Here is a 20,150-nt window from a genome sequence, read left to right as displayed (position 1 = left end):
GCCTGCAATGGTGTACTCAATGACAAAACTGGGTGCACGAATGGCAAAACATCATTTTTTCGCATGAATCCAGGTTGTTTGCAGCATCATGATGGTTGCATCCGTGTTTGGCGACATCGCAGTGAACACACATTGGAAGCTCTCTCCCTGCAATTATGCCATTTTTGATTCCCTTAAAAAGGCAAACGGTTCACTTCGGATGACAATGTCCTGCTGTACATGCAGACCTGGTTAACATCGCAGCCCCAGGAATTTTACGAGACAGCCATTCACTGCCTTGTGTCACAGTGGGACAATACTTCTAATATACAGGTACTGGTTTCTGTAATTATCTCTCTCATTTCTTTTTGAACGCCCTTTATAGATTCCTGTGGAAATGCAGCATCCATCCTCTCTGCCTCTGCAAACAGCAGCACAAATGTAACAGTATGAATCAATGGTGGCTTGACTGCAAATCCGGGGAGACAAACCTCAGGAAAGGGAATGAACTCAATGTGCGCCATTTTCTACAGGAGAGCAGAAGATTTTAACACTGTATAGAGATGTGCATGAAGAAAACACAATGTGACTGGTGCAAATGTCTGAGCAACTCGCAACATGGAAATTAGAGGCAAACGAAGCATAGGGAGTTAGAAGCTTCTCCATTGGCTGTGTTTTCTACTCCCATCAGTAATTAATTTTTTGTTTCTTCTCTTTTCACTGCACATTCACATGTAATATGTCATATGTACCTCAATGTTTCAGAACGTTATATAAACAAAGTTCCAGTTACATTTATAGTTCAGCTGGTTATATTTATCTTCCTGGTTCCAATTATACAATTAGCTTCACTAAGGAGCTCACTTCATTAAAAGTTACAGCTAATTGAAATCTTGACACTGTAGTGTGTAATGGGGAAACATTTTGAGCTAATAGTTAGAATACAAAACGCTGTTACCAATCTTTCGAAAGTAGGTACTTCACTCCTTTTGAAAGCATACTTAAAATTGCCTGAAACAAATTAACTTCTGAGATAAATGTCACTGAAAGTTCGGAGCCTCATAATTTCGACTGCCTATTTGGTCTTAATGCTTATAAGAGTCTGACCTTCATTTTTTTTAACCAAATGACGCCTCTTACTACTTAACTGACATTTTCAAGACAAATGCCATAATCATAAGCAGAGGATTTCAAACAACAGAAGCATAACACTGTGCCATATACTTTATAATTTACTGACCTTCAATATTTGTCATAAACCAAATAATAGTAACATACAAAATAACAAAATGTAACACAGCCAATTTTCTAAACATTAGGTACTTTCAAGAACCACATAATATTTTTATGCCGTCTGTAAATAGTCACCCCTGCCCAAAAATCATGCGGTCTACCACCAGAATTAACTTGAGCAACATCTATGATCTAAAAGTCTGACCAGCAAGCGATCATGTAGTATCATTATGTCAGTTTGTGTTAGAATACAGCTTTAGATATGAAACACATTAAATCTTTGTTGAAAGAATATGTGACCAGAAATTACTCATGCATTAATAATTATGTCAAACTGTACAGAAAGGTTTGCTGAGATCACTTTGAGACAGTATTAATTAGGGCCAACTTTTTTTCCCGCTGTATAATTGTATTTAAGTGTGATGTTTCTCCAACCTACATACTGTCTGTTACTCTCGTGTAATTATATGCCACTCAGCAATGGGGCTGTTCTTGTGATATTTCAGTTGATTGTCCTGTGCCACACTGAACTACTGTTAATTATTTCATCAAGAGTGTATACAGTCTGTAGTTTTCCCTTAACTGCATGCAAAAGGGAACTGTGAAATCTGAACCGGTCATCATTCATGAATGTGTCACAAGTGGAAATAAAATTGATTGTTCTCCAACATTACATACTGTGTGGGCTGCATCATTAGAATTATCCTTTTTGTCACGAACAGTTTCAAGCGTGTTACAGCAATTGAGAGAAGAAGTAGCAGCTACTGAGAGCACCAAAGCACATGAAATGGATTAGCTACGCAGTTTTGAGTATGCCGATGTCAGCATAACAACTTCCATGTCTGGACTATTGCCACTAGCAAGTAAACACTCAGGTCCATGGCTCTGTGCCCATGCCAAGCTTCGTGTGTGTCCTCTATGACAGCATTCTGCACTATTCCACTGTGATACCCTCGCCCATATCTGTCTCAATGCCCGCTGGTTGGAATACGAGATCCCTTTCTGCTGAAAAGGCTATGTATGGCTGAAAATGACCTGGCTTTTGCTGCAACATCCACTGCAAAACTGGAGAGTGCACAAAATTCTCAAACAGCAAATCAAACGACGGAGGAGATGACACTGACATGGCTGGCTCCATCTTAGGGGCAGAAGATTGTGGAGGCTGGGGTAACAGTGGGTCTACCAGCATTGCTGGGGGTAAATTGACGTCCACTGGCGAGTAGGACAAAGAGTGCTCAGGTTCATATTCCACAGGCTCTGCATCAGTAGTCATAACTATCCCCACCGTCACCATCTCCAAGGTCAAATGTAGGACAGTGGAAGGTGCACTGAAGCAGCAGCAGGTGAGCGCACTGCTACACTAGGGAACCCCTCCACTGTCACCCTGTTACCTGGAAAGCTAGGAGACGGCAGCATTGAGGATCCGACAGGTTGTGGGCTCAACTGACTGGAATGGTGACTCGGTTGGTCTTGACTGACATTCATCACAAATAAATACCAACTTTTGTAAAGCACCATGCCACCCAGCAGACACCCCTGCTGCCATCCAAAGGATCTGGCCAAAACGACAGCCCTGTGTGGAAAACACAGTGGGCCGCGATGGTCCGGGTCCTGTGGCTAGGAGTACAACAAATCCAAACGATCCCACTACTAGTGCCGGTGCAAACTTTCCACCGTTCTGCATCTGTTAACTAGTGCCACCTGGTACCGGATAGGACATCGTTGGAGTATGAGAAAGACACAGAATTTTTTATTTGAGTTTTAAATGTTCGTAAGAATCACTCCACCTCTGAGTTAGAACCCAGGTGAGATGAGGCAATAGTCAGATGCTGGATACCATTGCAAATGCAAAAGTCTGCAAACTCCCGAGACACAAATTGGAAACCAATTTCAGGGACAAGGGTCTGGGGAGAGTCCTCACTGACAACATGGAGGAAAGTTTGGAAACAAACAGAAAATCTGACAACGTATTGATCACGAACAACTACTTGCTTCCAGAAAAGGGGCCCACAAACTCTGTGTGCACGCTCTCCCGAGGGTGCCCCAAAAGGTGCCAAGTGGAAAACTGATGCGGAATTGCAACCCAGTTCTGTGCACAGGAGCCCACATAAGGTGTTCAGTATCGTGATCAGTCCACAGCCACTAGATGCAAAGCCACACCAAAGCCTTCAAACGGGACAGACTCCAGCGTGACACACGCAGTAACTGGAGTATGTGATGACGGAGCATCACAGGGACAACCAATGGAAAACTTTGCTCTTCTATGTGCAAGCACGAGGGGCCCCTCTATAATGTTGAGTGGATCCCACAGCAGAAAAAAATGTACCCCAAACTGAATCTGCTGCTGAAGGAATGCACTTGTACCTGGGGTACTGAAACGATTTTCATGAAAAGTGAGTCGGCAACTATGACCTACCGCACCCTCAAATGATAATACGGCAATGTCTACAACAAAGAATCATCCAAAGTGAAAATGAGAGCCTCCTGTTGATCAAACTCCAGATCGGGTCCTGCCACCAAATGTGATAGTGCACCTGCATTGGCATTCTTTGAAGTGTACCGGTAACAAGTATCATAGTAATAATTACCGAGAAAGATGGCTCACCTTTGCAACCAGTGTGCAGTCTGATCAGGAAGAATAGGGAGAGGCCCAAATAAAGCAGTGCCTTGTTCTACATCTGCAAGCAGTTACAGTGTGCCACAGAAAGCACGTTCGATGCTTAATGAGGGGGTGCTCAGTGCCATTCAGGTCTGATGCAATATACCCGCACCAATGTCATATCGGCAGCTGGGCTTAATGATTTACCCAGTGTAAAGGAAGCCAATCAGGGAGTTGCTTGAGGTACCGAAAAGCCCTTTTACAGTCTGCAGACTACACAAATTTGTGGCTGCATTGATGAAGCTGGTTAAGTGGATGGCAGATGTGCGCCACTTAGGGAATGAACTTAGCATAATAAGAAATCTTCCCCAAAAGGTACTGGAGGTCCTTCACCTACCAGCAGGTTGATGATGGCTTTGACGTATTTGTACGTACAGATGAGGCCATCTTGTTAAGAACAAGTCTCAAAAAAATGTACCTTTGGGAACAAAACTATATTTTTCCAGTTTGCAACAAATGCTGTTCTCCAGAAGACACTGGAAAACTGCCTCCACGTTTCATAAATGCTACTCTCACATGGAGCCCGTGACTAAGATGTCATCTGTTATTGAGGTATTTGACACAAGGAATGGTCTAAATCAACTGTTCAAAATATGGTTGATACATCTCTGTGCAGACAAAATACTGAAGTGTACGTTATTAACTGCAGGTATGCAGCATGCAAGTTGATGCCCAGAAGTGGATACAAGTCCGCAACAATTGCGTGCCAACCACCCGTTTACAATCTTCACAAAGACGCACAGTGCATTAAGCCTCTTCAATCACCACCAAAGAGGTGGCCCAGCGACTCAACAAAAACAGCAGAAATGATATTGAGATCCTGCCAATGCTGCAACCATGCTTTAGCTTCGCCAAACACAACTAAGGGAAAAGGCTGGAGTGGCAGAATTTATAGTGGCTGGAGTGGCTTATAGAAGACCTTTGTCTCAATTTTTTCCTGACCTGTCACTTTCAAACTGATAGTGCTGCGGAGTCCAAATTTTGAAATAAGATTGACTTGAGCTCTAAATGTATGTTGTCAACTATCTGGAAACCAAAAACAGGAAAGGCGTCTAACCCAAAGATACGAGGGGGCATTCAATAATTAATGTGACACATTTTTTCCTCAGCCAATCTTGGTTGAAAAAATGTGGAATTTGTTGTGGGACATCACAGAATATTCCCACTTCAGGCCCTTACAGAGACCTAATAGTCAGCGGCACTACACGTAGCCTTCGAAATGGCATCTATAACTGAGGTGCATTGTTCCAAGCACACAACTGCCACTGAGTTTCTTTTGGTGGGGAACCAGAGCACCACAAAGATTCATAGACACTTGAAGAATGTCTACAGAGACCTGGCAGTGAAGAAACACTCGCTGAGTGATTATGCAAGGTGTCTTGTCATCATCGAAATTATACGTCATACTATCTGTCCCATCTCCTGCATGCTGGCTCGCTGCACACAGCTGTGACTCCTGCAGTGTTGGAACATGCAGACATTCTCATTCGAGATGACTGATGGATTACAATCACACACCTGGCTGCTCAACTGGACATCTCTGTTGGTAATGCTGACAGCCTTGTCCACCAGATGGGGTACTCAAAAGTGTGTGCCCCCTGGGTTCCACACTGCCTAGCAGAAGACGATGGAGAGCAACGAAGAACCTTCTCTGTGGAATTGCTTGCATGTTATGAGCCTGATTGTGACAACTTTTAGTTGGAAATTGTCACAGCCAATGAAATGTGGGTTCCTCACTTCAAACAGGAAACAAAACGGCAATCCATGGTGTGGCACCACGACACATCCCCTCCAAAAAAAAAAAAAAAAAAAAAAAAAAAAAGTTCAAAACTGTACTCTTAGCTGGTAAAGTCATGGAGACTCTAAACAGACTATTCTGTTTGATGTCCTTCCTCATGATGCAATGATCAACTCTGAAGTGTATTGTGCTACACTCAGAAAATTGAAAAAACTTGTGCGTGTTCATCATCATAAATATGCAAATGAAATTATCCTTCTCCATGACAGTGCAAGGCCTCACACAAATCTGCGCATCTGAGAGGAGCTCCAAAAACTTCATACTACTGTTCTTCCCCATCCATCCTAAGCCTGAGCCTTGCATGATCCGACTTCCATCTGTATGGCCAAATGACAGATACGCTCCACAGGAAACAGTACGTGGCTGATGGGAAAGTTATTGATGCAGCAAGACATTGGTTCTGACGTCAACCAGTAGAATTGTACCATACGGGCATACAGGCCTAATAAGATGATGTAAGGCTGTCGGACTGAACGAAGATTATGCTGAAAAATAGGGTTGTCACCAAAAGAGTGAGGAAAGCATGGTGTACAGTAATTCTGAATAAAACCAACCTGATTACAGAAAAATGTTTTGCATTATTTATTGAAGGCTCCTCGTATTTTGTGCCAACTGTGAATTAACCACAAACAATGTAAGTTTCCATTCCACACTGTTATAACTTGCAGAGCTGAAGAATTGGCCCTTAAAGAATACACCATTTACTACAATATACAGCCTGACGTTGTGGCTGTTGCAATCTAGGGCACCCCAAGAGAGTGTAAAAATCTAAGTTCATGAAGTTGACTGTCGATTCTATGTCTACCTGAAACTTACCTGGTAACCCGTCTGCTACCAACATTGGCACAACACTGTGGGGCGATGCTTCTGGGGCATCCTCCAAATCCAGGGAAAACACTGGGGCTTCGCTAACTGCCCGTCGCTTGCTCACTGTCGCAAACTGTTGTCAAATTGCCTACTTTGTGGTATACCCCACATACGGCATATATGTGTGGGCAATCCTGCCAAATATGCACCAAATGATGATCAGAGCAGGACTGCTGATTCGTCAATTGAATGGAAACTGGTAAAAAACAGAAGTGACACCGAGAACCCACAAATTGTCGTGATCAGGGATTACCATGCATCTATTGACATGTACCTGTTAAACTGTGTGTGGGTGAAGATGGGCACTGCTGTCACATCACTACTCTCAACGACCATCAACACACAGCAGCTCAGGCACGGGCCTTAGGCATAGGTGCTAGGACTGCTGCTGCTTCTTATATGTATAAATGATATGCTTTTTAATTTGACAGTTGACTCTAAAACATTTCTGTTTGCTGATGATATTCGCTTGGTTTGAATTATGTTGAGTGCATCATAAGCAATGCATCAGAAACTGCAGTTCAAGACATAACTCCATGGCTTGTAGAAAATGCTCAATCACAGTAAGATTTCATTTTTACCATTTCTAAGACAGCAAACTAAACTGACATTTTGATTATGCAGAGTGGGCATACGATTAGCACGTCTGAACCAGTTCAAATTTCTAAGTGTTCAGACAGCAAGTAAGCTGTCATGAAAAGCCCATGTTTAGGGTCTTGTTCAAACACTGAATGCTGAATTTTATTAGAACAGCATATACAATATGCAATAAGTGAGGGTCCAACATGAAAAGCAGTCTAGTTTGCTTATTCTCATTTGCATCCAACAGACAATATTATACAGAGTGATCTTATTAACATTTACAAACCCTGAAGGAACATAGATGACAATGAGACAACTAATGTAACAAATGACATGTGGGGTCACAAATGTTGGGAAATACCTCCAAAATGGATGATAAATGTTGAACATATGATGGCACCAGATGGTGTACCTCGCCATGTGCAGCAGATGGGTGTGGGTGTCAAAGGACGATTGAGTGATGCAATACTTGCATTTGAGTAAACGGCAAAAATTTTGAACACCTTTTGTAAATGTGTTCTGTTGTAAAAATAGAAATTAGAAAATTGTAGTCTCACTGTGACCAAGTAAAATCTGTTCTTATTTTGTATTTCATTTTTTAACCCATTTTTTCTTTTTGTTTTATATTTTTGTTTAGAGACATTACTTAGTAAAGAAAGTGTAGGTCATTTACTGGTAGAGACACAATTCAGAAGCTTATACTTATTTACTTGAGATGCAATTGATAGGTTTTTGTTGTACTTTGATGTTAATCAGCGGATACCGCACGATTTCTAAATAAAATAATTAATCTTACCTCAGTGCAAATAAATGTCTAACTCAATGAAAATAACACTGCCTGCCACACTCAAGACAACAGGTCCAATTGAAACTTCCTGGCAGATTAAAACGGTGTGTCCGACCGAGACTCGAACTCGGGACCTCTGCCTTTCGCGGGCAAGTGCTCTACCATCTGAGCTACCGAAGCACGACTCACGCCTGGTACTCACAGCTTTACTTCTGCCAGTATCTCGTCTCCTACCTTCCAAAGTTCCCGAGTTCGAGTCTCGGTCGGGCACACAGTTTTAATCTGTCAGGAAGTTTCCTATCAGCGCACACTCTGCTGCAGAGTGAAAATTTCATTCTGGAAACATCCCCCAGGCTGTGGCTAAGCCATATCTCCGCAGTATCCTTTCTTTCTGGAGTGCTAGTTCTGCAAGTTTCGCGGGAGAGCTTCTGTAAAGTGTGGAAGGTAGGAGATGAGATACTGGCAGAAGTAAAGCTGTGAGTACCAGGCGTGAGTCGTGCTTCGGTAGCTCAGATGGTAGAGCACTTGCCCGCAAAAGGCAAAGGTCCCGAGTTCGAGTCTCGGTCAGGCACACAGTTTTAATCTGTCAGGAAGTTTCATATCAGCGCACACTCCGCTGCAGAGTGAAAATTTCATTCTGGAAACATCCCCCAGGCTGTGGCTAAGCCATGTTTCCGCAGTATCCTTTCTTTCTGGAGTGCTAGTTCTGCAAGGTTCACAGGAGAGCTTCTGTAAAGTTTGGAAGGTAGGAGAGATACTGGCAGAAGTAAAGCTGTGAGGACGGGGCCTGAGTCGTGCTTGGGTAGGTCAGTTGGTAGAGCACTTGCCCGCGAAAGGCAAAGGTCCCGAGTTCGAGTCTCGGTCGGGCACACAGTTTTAATCTGCCAGGAAGTCTCATATCAGCGCACACTCAGCTGCAGAGTGAAAATTTCATTCTGGAAACAGGTTCAATTGCCACCATGTGCTGTGTGGTACATCATCTGGTGACATCCAATGTTCAACTTCTGTCATCCACTTGTGGGGCATTCCCGACATTTGTGAGACGGTGGGTCATATTTAATTACTTGTCTCATCACCATCTTCACTGAGGCAGAGGTTTTCAACATTAATAAGAATCACCCAGTATTTAGGGGTACCTCTTTCTATTCACAAAGGGTATTTTTGGTTCAGAAATGGGCAGACTGAGTGATGTGTGGCATGAGTTCATGAACCTCTTGTTGACCACTATTCCATAGTCTGGGAATTCTGACACTGACCTCTCAATATTTACACTCCTGGAAATGGAAATAAGAACACCGTGAATTCATTGTCCCAGGAAGGGGAAACTTTATTGACACATTCCTGGGGTCAGATACATCACATGATGACACTGACATAACCACAGGCAGATAGACACAGGCAACAGAGCATGAACAATGTCGGCACTAGTACAGTGTATATCCACCTTTCGCAGCAATGTAGGCTGCTATTGTCCCATGGAGACGATCGTAGAGATGCTGGATGTAGTCCTGTGGAAAGGCTTGCCAAGCCATTTCCACCTGGTGCCTCAGTTGGACCAGCGTTCGTGCTCGACGTGCAGACCGCGTGAGACGACGCTTCATCCAGTCCCAAACATGCTCAATGGGGGACAGATCCGGAGATCTTGCTGGCCAGGGTAGTTGACTTACACCTTCTAGAGCACGTTGGGTGGCACGGGATACATGCGGACATGCATTGTCCTGTTGGAACAGCAAGTTCCCTTGCCGGTCTAGGAATGGTAGAACAATGGGTTCGATGACGGTTTGGATGTACCGTGCACTATTCAGTGTCCCCTCGACGATCATCAGAGGTGTACGGCCAGTGTAGGAGATCGCTCCCCACACCATGATGCCGGGTGTTGGCCCTGTGTGCCTCGGTCGTATGCAGTCCTGATTGTGGCGCTCACCTGCACGGCACCAAACACGCATACGACCATCATTGGCACCAAGGCAGAAGCGACTCTCATCGCTGAAGACGACACGTCTCCATTCGTCCCTCCATTCACGCCTGTCGCGACACCACTGGAGGCGGTGCGGTCCCCTACGGCACTGCGTAGGATCCTACAGTCTTGGCGTGCATCCGTGCTTCGCTGCGGTCCGGTCCCAGGTCGACGGGCACGTGCACCTTCCGCCGACCACTGGCGACAACATCGATGTACTGTGGAGACCTCACGCCCCACGTGTTGAGCAATTCGGCGGTACGTCCACCCGGCCTCCCGCATGCCCACTATACGCCCTCGCTCAAAGTCCGTCAACTGCACATACGGTTCATGTCCACGCTGTCGCAGCATGCTACCAGTGTTAAAGACTGCGATGGAGCTCCGTATGCCACGGCAAACTGGCTGACACTGACGGCGGCGGTGCACAAATGCTGCGCAGCTAGCGCCATTCGACGGCCAACACCGCGGTTCCTGGTGTTCCGCTGTGCCGTGCGTGTGATCATTGCTTGTACAGCCCTCTCGCAGTGTCCGGAGCAAGTATGGTGGGTCTGACACACCAGTGTCAATGTATTCTTTTTTCCATTTCCAGGAGTGTATTTTCTTTAATGTCATTTTTTGGTAACAGTATGAGCTTATTCCCAAGAATTAGCAGCTTGCACTCAGTTACTACTTGGCTGAAATCCGATCTCCATTAAGATTGCACCTCGTTGTGCAGAAAGGTGTACAGTATTCTGCTGCATCCATTCTCAATAGATACTACACAGACTTAAAAGTCTCAGCAGTAATCCTCACGCATTCCAGTCTAAACTGAAGAATTTCATCACAGTTCACTCCTTTTATTCTGTTGGGGAGTTCCTGGAAAAATTAAGCTTATTCCTGTGTCATATTATTGACTATATATATATATTTGCAGCTTATCATCTGCATAGGTTTTGTCTACATTCTATTTTGTTTATATTAATTTCATATAATGACTCATACCACAACCATGGTGATTTGCTCCTCAATTTGGTCTTACAGAACGAGACATAAAAAAAAAGGAAAGAGGAAAACAAACCTGACATATTAATCTGTGGGGGAGGAGGGAATCAGAAAACAATACAGAGATGAGCACAAAGAAAAACACAATGTGACTGTTGCAAATGACTGAGCAAGTTGACACATAGAAACCAAGAGTGTGGTGCAAAGTGAAACCCAGGTCCAAGTACATTGATATTCTGTAAGAGCTGCTGGTCCAGGCCTACTGCAACTGGCAAGTAAACACCTGGATCAGTGGGTCAGCCGATAGCACACTTTGTGTGTGCCTTCTGTGACAGCATTTTGCATTATTGCACTGTGATATTGATGCCAGCTCGTCTGCATTCAGTTCAATGCCTGTTGGCGAGATGGTAAAATTGTGTGAAAGTGCCAAAACAGTTGCAGGATAAAGATTTATTAAAATTCTTGACCACAGTTTTGGTATATATAAATGTACCTTCACCAGAAGTAAAATACTCTGAACAGGAAGACACTTTCATTAGCAAAAAATTAGCATCAGAAATGAGAAAGAAAAAACCACTATAGCTTAAGTAAACATAAAATTACCAGAGTATTACAGGCACAAAAACTTTTAGTGACTTACTAAAATTACATCCTGCAATGGAGATTAATAAAACAATTGTGCCAAAGGCGTCGTCAGTAGTTAAAACATCATCTCCATTTATACAACATGATTATGGATAGAGGGTCAATGTGAACACAGCTTCGCATCAGTAATTCGCCTAAGAACTATCGTGAAGAGGGTGTGAAAGCCCTAGGGCAGATAGTTATGCCAAGAGAGGGCACTTGTGGTATGTTCCAGATACTCGCGCACATTAAAATCCATGGACACACACACATGTGCATCAAAATTATTAAAAGTTGTGCCAATTCAAACCTTCTGTCTTAATGAATAAAACACATCAGAATCATTTAAAAACATCTACATAAAATAGAAAATATGAAACCAATTTACTTGTGTCCTAGTGTGAAACAGATGAAGCTTGCGCTACGGAACACATCTAACGAGACAGGGCACTAGTGTTATGCGCGAGAATCTTGCGTAACTTAAAAGGTAAAATACATACTAGTGAAAACAACCAAAATGTTAAACGAAACCATCTGTCGTTGTGAATAAAATATAACAGTCAATTAAGCACACATACACATCAAAAACCACAAACAGCAAACATAAAAAATACGTAAAATCCCAACAAGACAGGAAAAGCGCATCTCACCGGCATCAACAGGCAAGAAAACTAACTTCTAGTCAGCCAGACTATATTACATTAAAGAAAGGAGGGGTTTGAAACTGTTTTGGCTGTCATCATTTACTGCGAAGAATTTCAACAGTTGCTGTTTCAGCCATGTTTAAAATCTTAGCTAACTATATCACTGACTTTTCCAGTTGCACAAGACAGGGTGTTGTCAGTTAACACGTCATTACATTGTGCAAGTACAGCCATCCCCATCTTCGATAAAACTTCCCTAAGCGTGTAACTACACTGCCTTATAGACCAACGTTTCAGCCAGTACTGCAAGTGGTTCTCAACAGGATGCTGTAAATACTATCTACCCTCCAACTGATTTGATTCACTAGAGAACTAACTGAATTAGAAAAGGGGAATCATGAGACAAAGGTGTAACTTATTGTAGTAAATAAAATCCCATGAGGTACAACACTTCCAAAACAGGCGAAAACATATTGCTATAAAACAACATGATAGTGTCTCCACATACCATAAAGTGTTACTAATGCAAGTACAATAGTCCATAAACTCTCTGAACTGAGTGCTTCTGGTCCATATTCCAGAAATGATAGATTGCTACAGAAATCTGAGTCCCGCGACAGCAGTACCTTGTTGTAAGCAGTGGCCAGCACCTCCGTCCGGAACGCCTGCGGAGTCTCCGACGCGAGGTGAGAGTCGCGGTCGAGACTGGCTTGCAGCAGCAGCGTCCCACCGGCGTCCGGAGACGCACGCACCACAGTCGAGGTGAGCGGCCGCGTAGCACCTGCCGCCCCGTGGTGTTCGGCCAGTACCACTAGCCTCTCCAGCAGCTCCGCAGGTACCAGAGGGCGCACTGCATCGTGCACCACCACCACGCGCACACCCGCCTCTGCGTGAAGAGCACGACGTCAGGTACTTGCATATGTGGTGATGCGCTCCACATGCCGTGTTTATGTGTAACCTCACTGGACAAATTTTAGTCACCCTCTTAAAAGAGCACCCTCATTACCAGACACTTGTGTGGGCCCCACTATTTACCTATTAGTTGACTACATTATTAATTCACTTTGGAATGAGGGCAATTCGGCCTTCTTACTGTGAGTTATTATTGTGACATTTCTGAGGGTATGCTGAACCACTTGACAGAAAAAGCACAACTGTCATGAAAGGATTCACACTGTGCTGTGCTTCCCCCTGTCACTATTTCACTTGTTTATTGTGACATCGCACATTTCCAGTAAAGGCCACGGGTGGCCAAGTGCAATAATAGCATGGTTGAGCAGCAAATCGTGGTAACGAAGTGGCATGCCAGTGCTGTCAGTTATACAGAATCAGTACAGTGAGATGGGTCGACGTGAAGATGTTACTGAATGCCAGGAAGGAGGTATCACGTTCTGACATGCCCATGATCACACTTTTAACGAAGCTGGTAGACTTGTTGATGTACCGACACAGACTGTCTAAAGTGTCTATGAGCAATGATGTACCACTCACAACCATGTAGCATTGTATAAGAACAGTGGTCATAAGCAAGTCCTAACCAAAGGGGCAGAAGACAAGTCTCATGTCTTATCAATGACAATCAGTTTCAAACTTGAAAGAATTGCTGCTGTCAGTGAATGCAGGTTAATTTCAACCAGTTTCTACAAAAACATTATAAACAGTAGGTGTGTAAGGTGGTCTGACGAATTGTCATTTTTGGCTTTTTTCAAATGATGCAAACTATCTAGTGCACTGACATCTTAACATATGAGGACTATTCATAAAGCAACCTCCAATTATTTAAAAAAAATGTGAATGAAGTTACAGAATTTGTTTTACAATATTGTGAAAGAACACACTCCCATTTATTTTTACAAACAGTTTCCAGCCACAATGAGCCATACAGGCCTCAGAAGGCCCAGCAGTATCGATTGATCACTGTGTCGTCTTCAGCTGACGGGCATCACTGGATGCAGATACGGGAGGATAGTGAGGGTACCTCAGGTCGGTGGCAGTTCTGTGATGTATGTGATAACAGAACTTGGGCCTCCTCATTAGAGTTCACGGTGAACATGAACCGGGATATTTATTTCAACATTCTTGGAGACTAATTACTGTCCTTTCTTGTACCTATTTATGGTGAGTATGTTGTGGACTCTCCTGTCCTGCATGGCACTCTCTCAGTCAGTCAGTTTTCATGACCAGACCTGCTATTTCTTCGTCAAGTAGCTCCTCACTTTCCCGCGAAAGGCAAAGGTCCCGAGTTTGAGTCTCGGTCCGGCACACAGTTTTAATCTGCCAGGAAGTTTTAGCTCCTCAATTGGCCGCACAAGGGCTGAGTGCACCCTGCTTGCCAACAGCATTCAGCACACCTGGATAGTCACCCATCCAAGTGTTACCTATGCCCGACATCCCTTAACTTAGTGATCTGGTGATATCACAATCGCAGCAAGGACACTGGTTTGCCCATTTTTGAACATACAGCTTCATTGTATCACACTGCCATCCCTCGTTACAGAAGATTTTGACTACTAGAAATTTAGTGCCAAATGGGTGCAGGGAGCAGAATTCTATGATTGCGGAATTTCACAGCTCATCAAATGTTGCAACAAATGTCTCAATGTGGCTGGAAGCACCCAGGAAAAATAAATTAGTGTGTGTACTTTCACAGTATAGTAAAACAAATGCTGTAACTCCATTCACACTTTTTTTTTAATAAATGGAGTTTTTTGTGTTCTGCTTTCGAACTCACAGGTGGCCCAAGAGAACAGTTAATGCAATTATTAGTCCTTGTACGGAACACTTTATTTGAAGCAAAAAGTGAAACACTTACTTTTGTGGTGTCTATGGCTGTTATTGAATGTTCACATGTGGAACTATGTGTGCAATTCAATGTTTTGGGGTCTAAACACAAGAAGCAGTCAAACACTCTGAGGTGTATGAAATCACAAGGCTGTAGAAAAATGAACAATATTATTCAGTTGCAATAAACACATCTGTTGATGCCCAGTAAAACACTGTATAACAGAGACTGGTAAGAAAATAACAGTATGATGTTACAATGACCGTATACTAGAGGCAGAAGTATGTCTTCTCTGTGATAGTGGTCAAAACAGAACTGCCACTCTTTCCCCTGTGGCCACTTCTTAAGCCATGGCACGGTGAGGGCACCTCCCAAATCTGGCAGGCGAGGGGGTGGGGACAAGGGAGGGGGGGGGGGGGGGGGGGGAGGGGATGGTGGTGTTATTTCTTCTTTCTGAATGGTAGCCTGTGACGCTAGGAGGATGTGCGGGCTCTTCGCAGTGGTTGACGCCTGTAGCACCGACATCAATGGTCGCAGGTTACATTACAAATGCCCAATGTAATATTTAAGCTGCAGAGCGTAGCTGACGTCAGTGGTACTTATGTGATGTTTTTGATAAAACAACTCAGGCCTCCTCAGTAAAGGTCACAGTGAACATGAACCGGGCTACTTATTTCAATATATTTGGAGACCAACTGTTGTCCTTTCTTCTACATCATTATGATGAGTATGCTGTGGACACTCCTATCCTGCAAAAGGACAACAGCTAAATTCACAGACTTACATGCACAAGTTCCCACTTTGATGAACACTATTGCACATCGACTGGCAACATTTGGAACTAATTGGATCAGCAGATGAAATATAGCAATCAATTTGCTTGCAATTTGACACATCTATGGCAGAGGTGTACAGACTTTCCAGTACCAAAGGCTGCAAGCCCCTAACTGGTGACCACATCAGGGATGGGGAGGGAGGCGGAAGGAATATGCCATTTCGTAGTTTCCGCAGGGTTCCACCCTCTCTCCTCTGGGAAAGAATACAAGATGATTACAAACATTTTTTTTTTTTTTTTTTTTTTTTTTTTTTTTTTTTTTTTTTTTTTTTTTTTTTTTTACGACAACAAATGGTAAGGGGCTGTCTCTGATCTCTGCTCTACAGGATCTAACTGTTAACAAGTGGCTCCTGCTGAATATGACATACCTGAAGAAATTTGTGGACACATTTCCTTGCAAACTGAAGCCATAATTGAGGCACATTATTAGTGCTATGTTTCTGCAGAAAGACTCACTTTTTGTCCAGTGTAGTTAACCTTATAATGTTATACAGGGTGTTTCAAAAAGAATATACGTACTACAAAGCACTATGTTGTAGAAACTATCTACCACTGTGTCATGGCTCAATTATTGGAGGAACGAATACATTTTCCAAATTATATTCATTGCTACTACATGTTGGTATCCTTCTGTTTGCTTGGCCAATGTCACAGGTTGTAAAACAGCTATACAGTGCAGATATCATTTTGTGTTCTTGAGTTTGCTAATTGTAATTCTGTCATTATAGTGCAAAGACATTTCAGGTTGAGGTACCACACTGATAATCAGAATGGATTAACATTTGCAGATGGTATCAACAGTTTGTGTATGTAAAGGAAGGAGTCCAGGCTGCCCTCGTACTTCTGACGCAAATGTTGCATGAATTCAAACTGCTTTCCAATGCAGTCCTATAAAGTTAACTCATAAGAGTTGGGAGTTACAACTGCCTACAACAACAATTTGACATGTTTTGAGATGTTGGTAGGTTATGAAGCCGCACAAGTTACAGCTGTTACAGGCTCTACATCATGACGGGAAATGCAAACATGTGGAATTTTTCGACAAGCTTCGGAATGCTGTTGATGATAACACTTTCACACAATGCCACCCTAGTACAAAAGTGAACAAACACAATGTTCAAAATTGGGTCTACAGAATCCACATGTACACACTGAACTTGTATGTCATTTACCCAAAGTCAACATCCCACTTGTCTGTTTACAGCTCATTCTTCTATGATGGAGTCACAGTTAAGTCAGCAGTATCTTGCTATGTTACAAAACTTGCTCTTTTTCTGAGACTTCCTTTCCAGTGTGATCTTATTGCAGCAAAAAAAGAAACAAAAGACATTTATGCTCCAAGGTTCTATATCATACACGCTAAGATGTGCACAAGACAATGGCAAATTACTGACATGAGCTCATCTCACAATGAATAAATAAATAAATAGTGCAGCAAAACACTTGTACTTAAAACTAAAAAAAAAGAGGACAACGTCATTTTTTATTAAGATGCGTCACCCTCCTCACTGGAGTTGCCAAGTGCGTGACTATTTGAACAAAATTTTTCCAATGGGAGGAATTCAAGTATCACTACGATACTGTTCATATTGCTGGCAGAGGACATATTCACCATCTATAATCTTAACTTGAGAGATTCGAAAACATGTGTCCCAAGTTTCACAGTTGTATATCTTACAGTTTAATAAATATAAGTGTTCAAAATACAAGTTTCATAGTTGTATACCTTACAGTTTAATAAATGTAAGTGTTCAAAACACACATATTCTTCTCGAAACTTGCTGCGTTGTTCTTTTCTAGTACCAAAATTATTCTATGAATAATTTTTGACATGACTCCTGTTGTTGTTGTTGTGGTCTTCAGTCCTGAGACTGGTTTGATGCAGCTCTCCATGCTACTCTATCCTGTGCAAGCTTCTTCATCTCCCAGTACCTACTGCAACCTATATCCTTCTGAATCTGCTTGGTGTATTTTTTTTATCTCTTGGTCTCCCTCTACGATTTTCACCCTCCACGCTGCCCTCCAGTAAAAAATTGGTGATCCCTTGATGCCTCAGAACATATCCTACCAACCGATCCCTTCTTCTAGTCAAGTTGTGCCACAAACTTCTCTTCTCCCCAATCCTATTCAACATCTCCTCATTAGTTACGTGATCTACCCATCTAATCTTCAGCATTCTTCTGTAGTACCACATTTCAAAAGCTTCTATTCTCTTCTTGTCTAAACTATTTATCGTCCATGTTTCACTTCCATACATGGCTACACTCCATACAAATACTTTCAGAAACGACTTCCTAACACTTAAATCAATACTCGATGTTAACAAATTTCTCTTCTTCAGAAACTCTTTCCTTCCCATTGCCAGTCTACATTTTATATCCTCTCTACTTCGACCATCATCAGTTATTTTGCTCCCCAAATAGCAAAACTCTTTTACTACTTTAAGTGTCTCATTTCCTAATCTACTTCCCTCAGCATCATCCGACTTAATTCTACTACATTCCATTATCCTCGTTTTGCTTTTGTTGATGTTCATCTTATATCCTCCCTTTAAGACACCATCCATTCTGTTCAACTGCTCTTCCAAGTCCTTTGCTGTCTCTGACAGAATTACAATGTCAATGGCGAACGACAAAGTTCTTATTTCTTACCCGTGGATTTTAATACCTACTCCGAATTTTCTTTTGTTTCCTTCACTGCTTGCTCAATATACAGATTGAATAACATCGAGGAGAGGCTACAACCCTGTCTCACTCCCTTCCCAGCCACTGCTTCCCTTTCATGCCCCTCGACTCTTATAATTGCCATTTGGTTTCTATACAAATTGTAAATAGCCTTTCGCTCCCTGTATTTTACCCCTGCCACCTTCAGAATTTGAAAGAGAGTATTCCAGTCAACATTGTCAAAAGCTTTCTCTAAGTCTACAAATGTTAGAAACGTAGGTTTGCCTTTCCTTAATCTAGCTTCTAAGATACGCCGTAGGGTCAGTATTGCCTCACGTGTTCCAATATTTCTACAGAATCCAAACTGATCTTCCCCAAGGTGGGCTTCTACTAGTTTTTCCATTCGTCTGTAAAGAATTTGTGTTAGTATTTTGCAGCTGTAACTCCTGTATACAAACCAAACAGTTTGTAAATGTATGTAATCAGATTAACAATCTCTAACCCCATCCCCCTCACACATTGACATACCAGCTTTCTGGAGTGCCTGCAGGCCACTCCGTATGGAGCGGTGTCGGCTGCAGCCCCCTCTGACAACAGAGACACGGTCTGCACCTTTGATGCCGGACCCGTCCAGAACCGTCTGCACTTTCTCCGGGGAGTCCACGACCAGCGCGACACGACGAACCCACGGTGGCCGCAACACCTCCTCCAGAGCGTACAGCAAAAGGGGCCTGCCCTGTCAGCAATTTAAACACTCATGATTAGCTGGGTGTTCTAGCAAAATAACAACAAACACATTTCAGCACAGCTGTTATTGCAAGGGTCACATATTAAATTTCTACATAGCCCGCTTAGATGGGCTATTAAGTTGCTGTTTTATGCCAACAGTGAATGACATTAAGTTAAGCAGTAGCATAAACTGTATTTATTTATACATAATACTTTAATTATTACAACAGACTGTCTGTGGGATGAATTCTGAAGACAGGTTTAGTTTTCGGTACCTATCATTATCTGGAGCATTATGCACCCAATACCATTCAAACTGTGTCTGGCCTCTCTCAACATTCATAGAATTATGTTATGCATCATATTATATAGCTTGGAGTATGTCTGAGAAACATTAAAAAAATTGTTTCACCTAATCAGTAATTTTCTTTAAGGATGACCATCAATAATGATGTGTAGTATACTCCAAACTATATAATTCCGGACCGAGATACTGGAATTGATGGTCATCTGTGGGTGAGGTGTGCTTGCTTTTGTGTGTGTGTGTGTGTGTGTGTGTGTGTGTGTGTGTGTGTGTGTGTGTGTGTGTGTGTGTTTATTGACGATGACTGTGGCCGAAAGCTATATGTAAGTGTGGCGAGGCATAACACAATTGTGTGGGTGTTGAGAAATGCATGAAACAGTATCAGTGATAAATACAATACATGATGTCTCAGATAATGGCCCTGAAAACAAAACATATCTTCAAAATTCATTGCATAAGCAAAGTGCTGAAGTAGTAAAAGGATTATACATAAATAACTACAATGTATATTAATGCTTACCCTAATGTCATTCAGTATTGGTATAAAACAATAATGTCTTAAGTGTTATATATAAATAGTAATGAACTCTGAAAGTACAGGATGAAAATGCTACCTGCTCATGAGCAGGTCCCCCTAAGATTTGGCATTACTGTTGTTTTAATATTTGTCACTGGTTATTGTTCAAATGGTGGCAGACAGAAACTGACTGAGTAGATTGTTCACAG

General features: G+C 42.6%; 1 protein-coding gene across 2 annotated transcripts in view; it reads right to left on the bottom strand.

The window, feature by feature from the left end:
• LOC126293343 (D-ribitol-5-phosphate cytidylyltransferase-like) overlaps positions 1 to 20,150 on the bottom strand; it is a 68,302-nt gene that overhangs the window by 38,134 nt on the left and 10,018 nt on the right. For both annotated transcript variants that reach the window (XM_049986535.1, XM_049986536.1), the window contains exons 2-3: positions 18,920 to 19,127; positions 12,738 to 12,997 (exon numbers count right to left, since the gene is read on the bottom strand). In XM_049986535.1, coding sequence (XP_049842492.1) covers positions 12,738 to 12,997; positions 18,920 to 19,127 — 468 coding nt within the window. The remainder of the gene's footprint in view (positions 1 to 12,737; positions 12,998 to 18,919; positions 19,128 to 20,150) is intronic.

Source organism: Schistocerca gregaria, chromosome 10 (assembly GCF_023897955.1).
Source record: "Schistocerca gregaria isolate iqSchGreg1 chromosome 10, iqSchGreg1.2, whole genome shotgun sequence".
NCBI lineage: Eukaryota > Metazoa > Arthropoda > Insecta > Orthoptera > Acrididae > Schistocerca > Schistocerca gregaria.
This window is presented reverse-complemented; position numbering and strand designations above follow the sequence as displayed.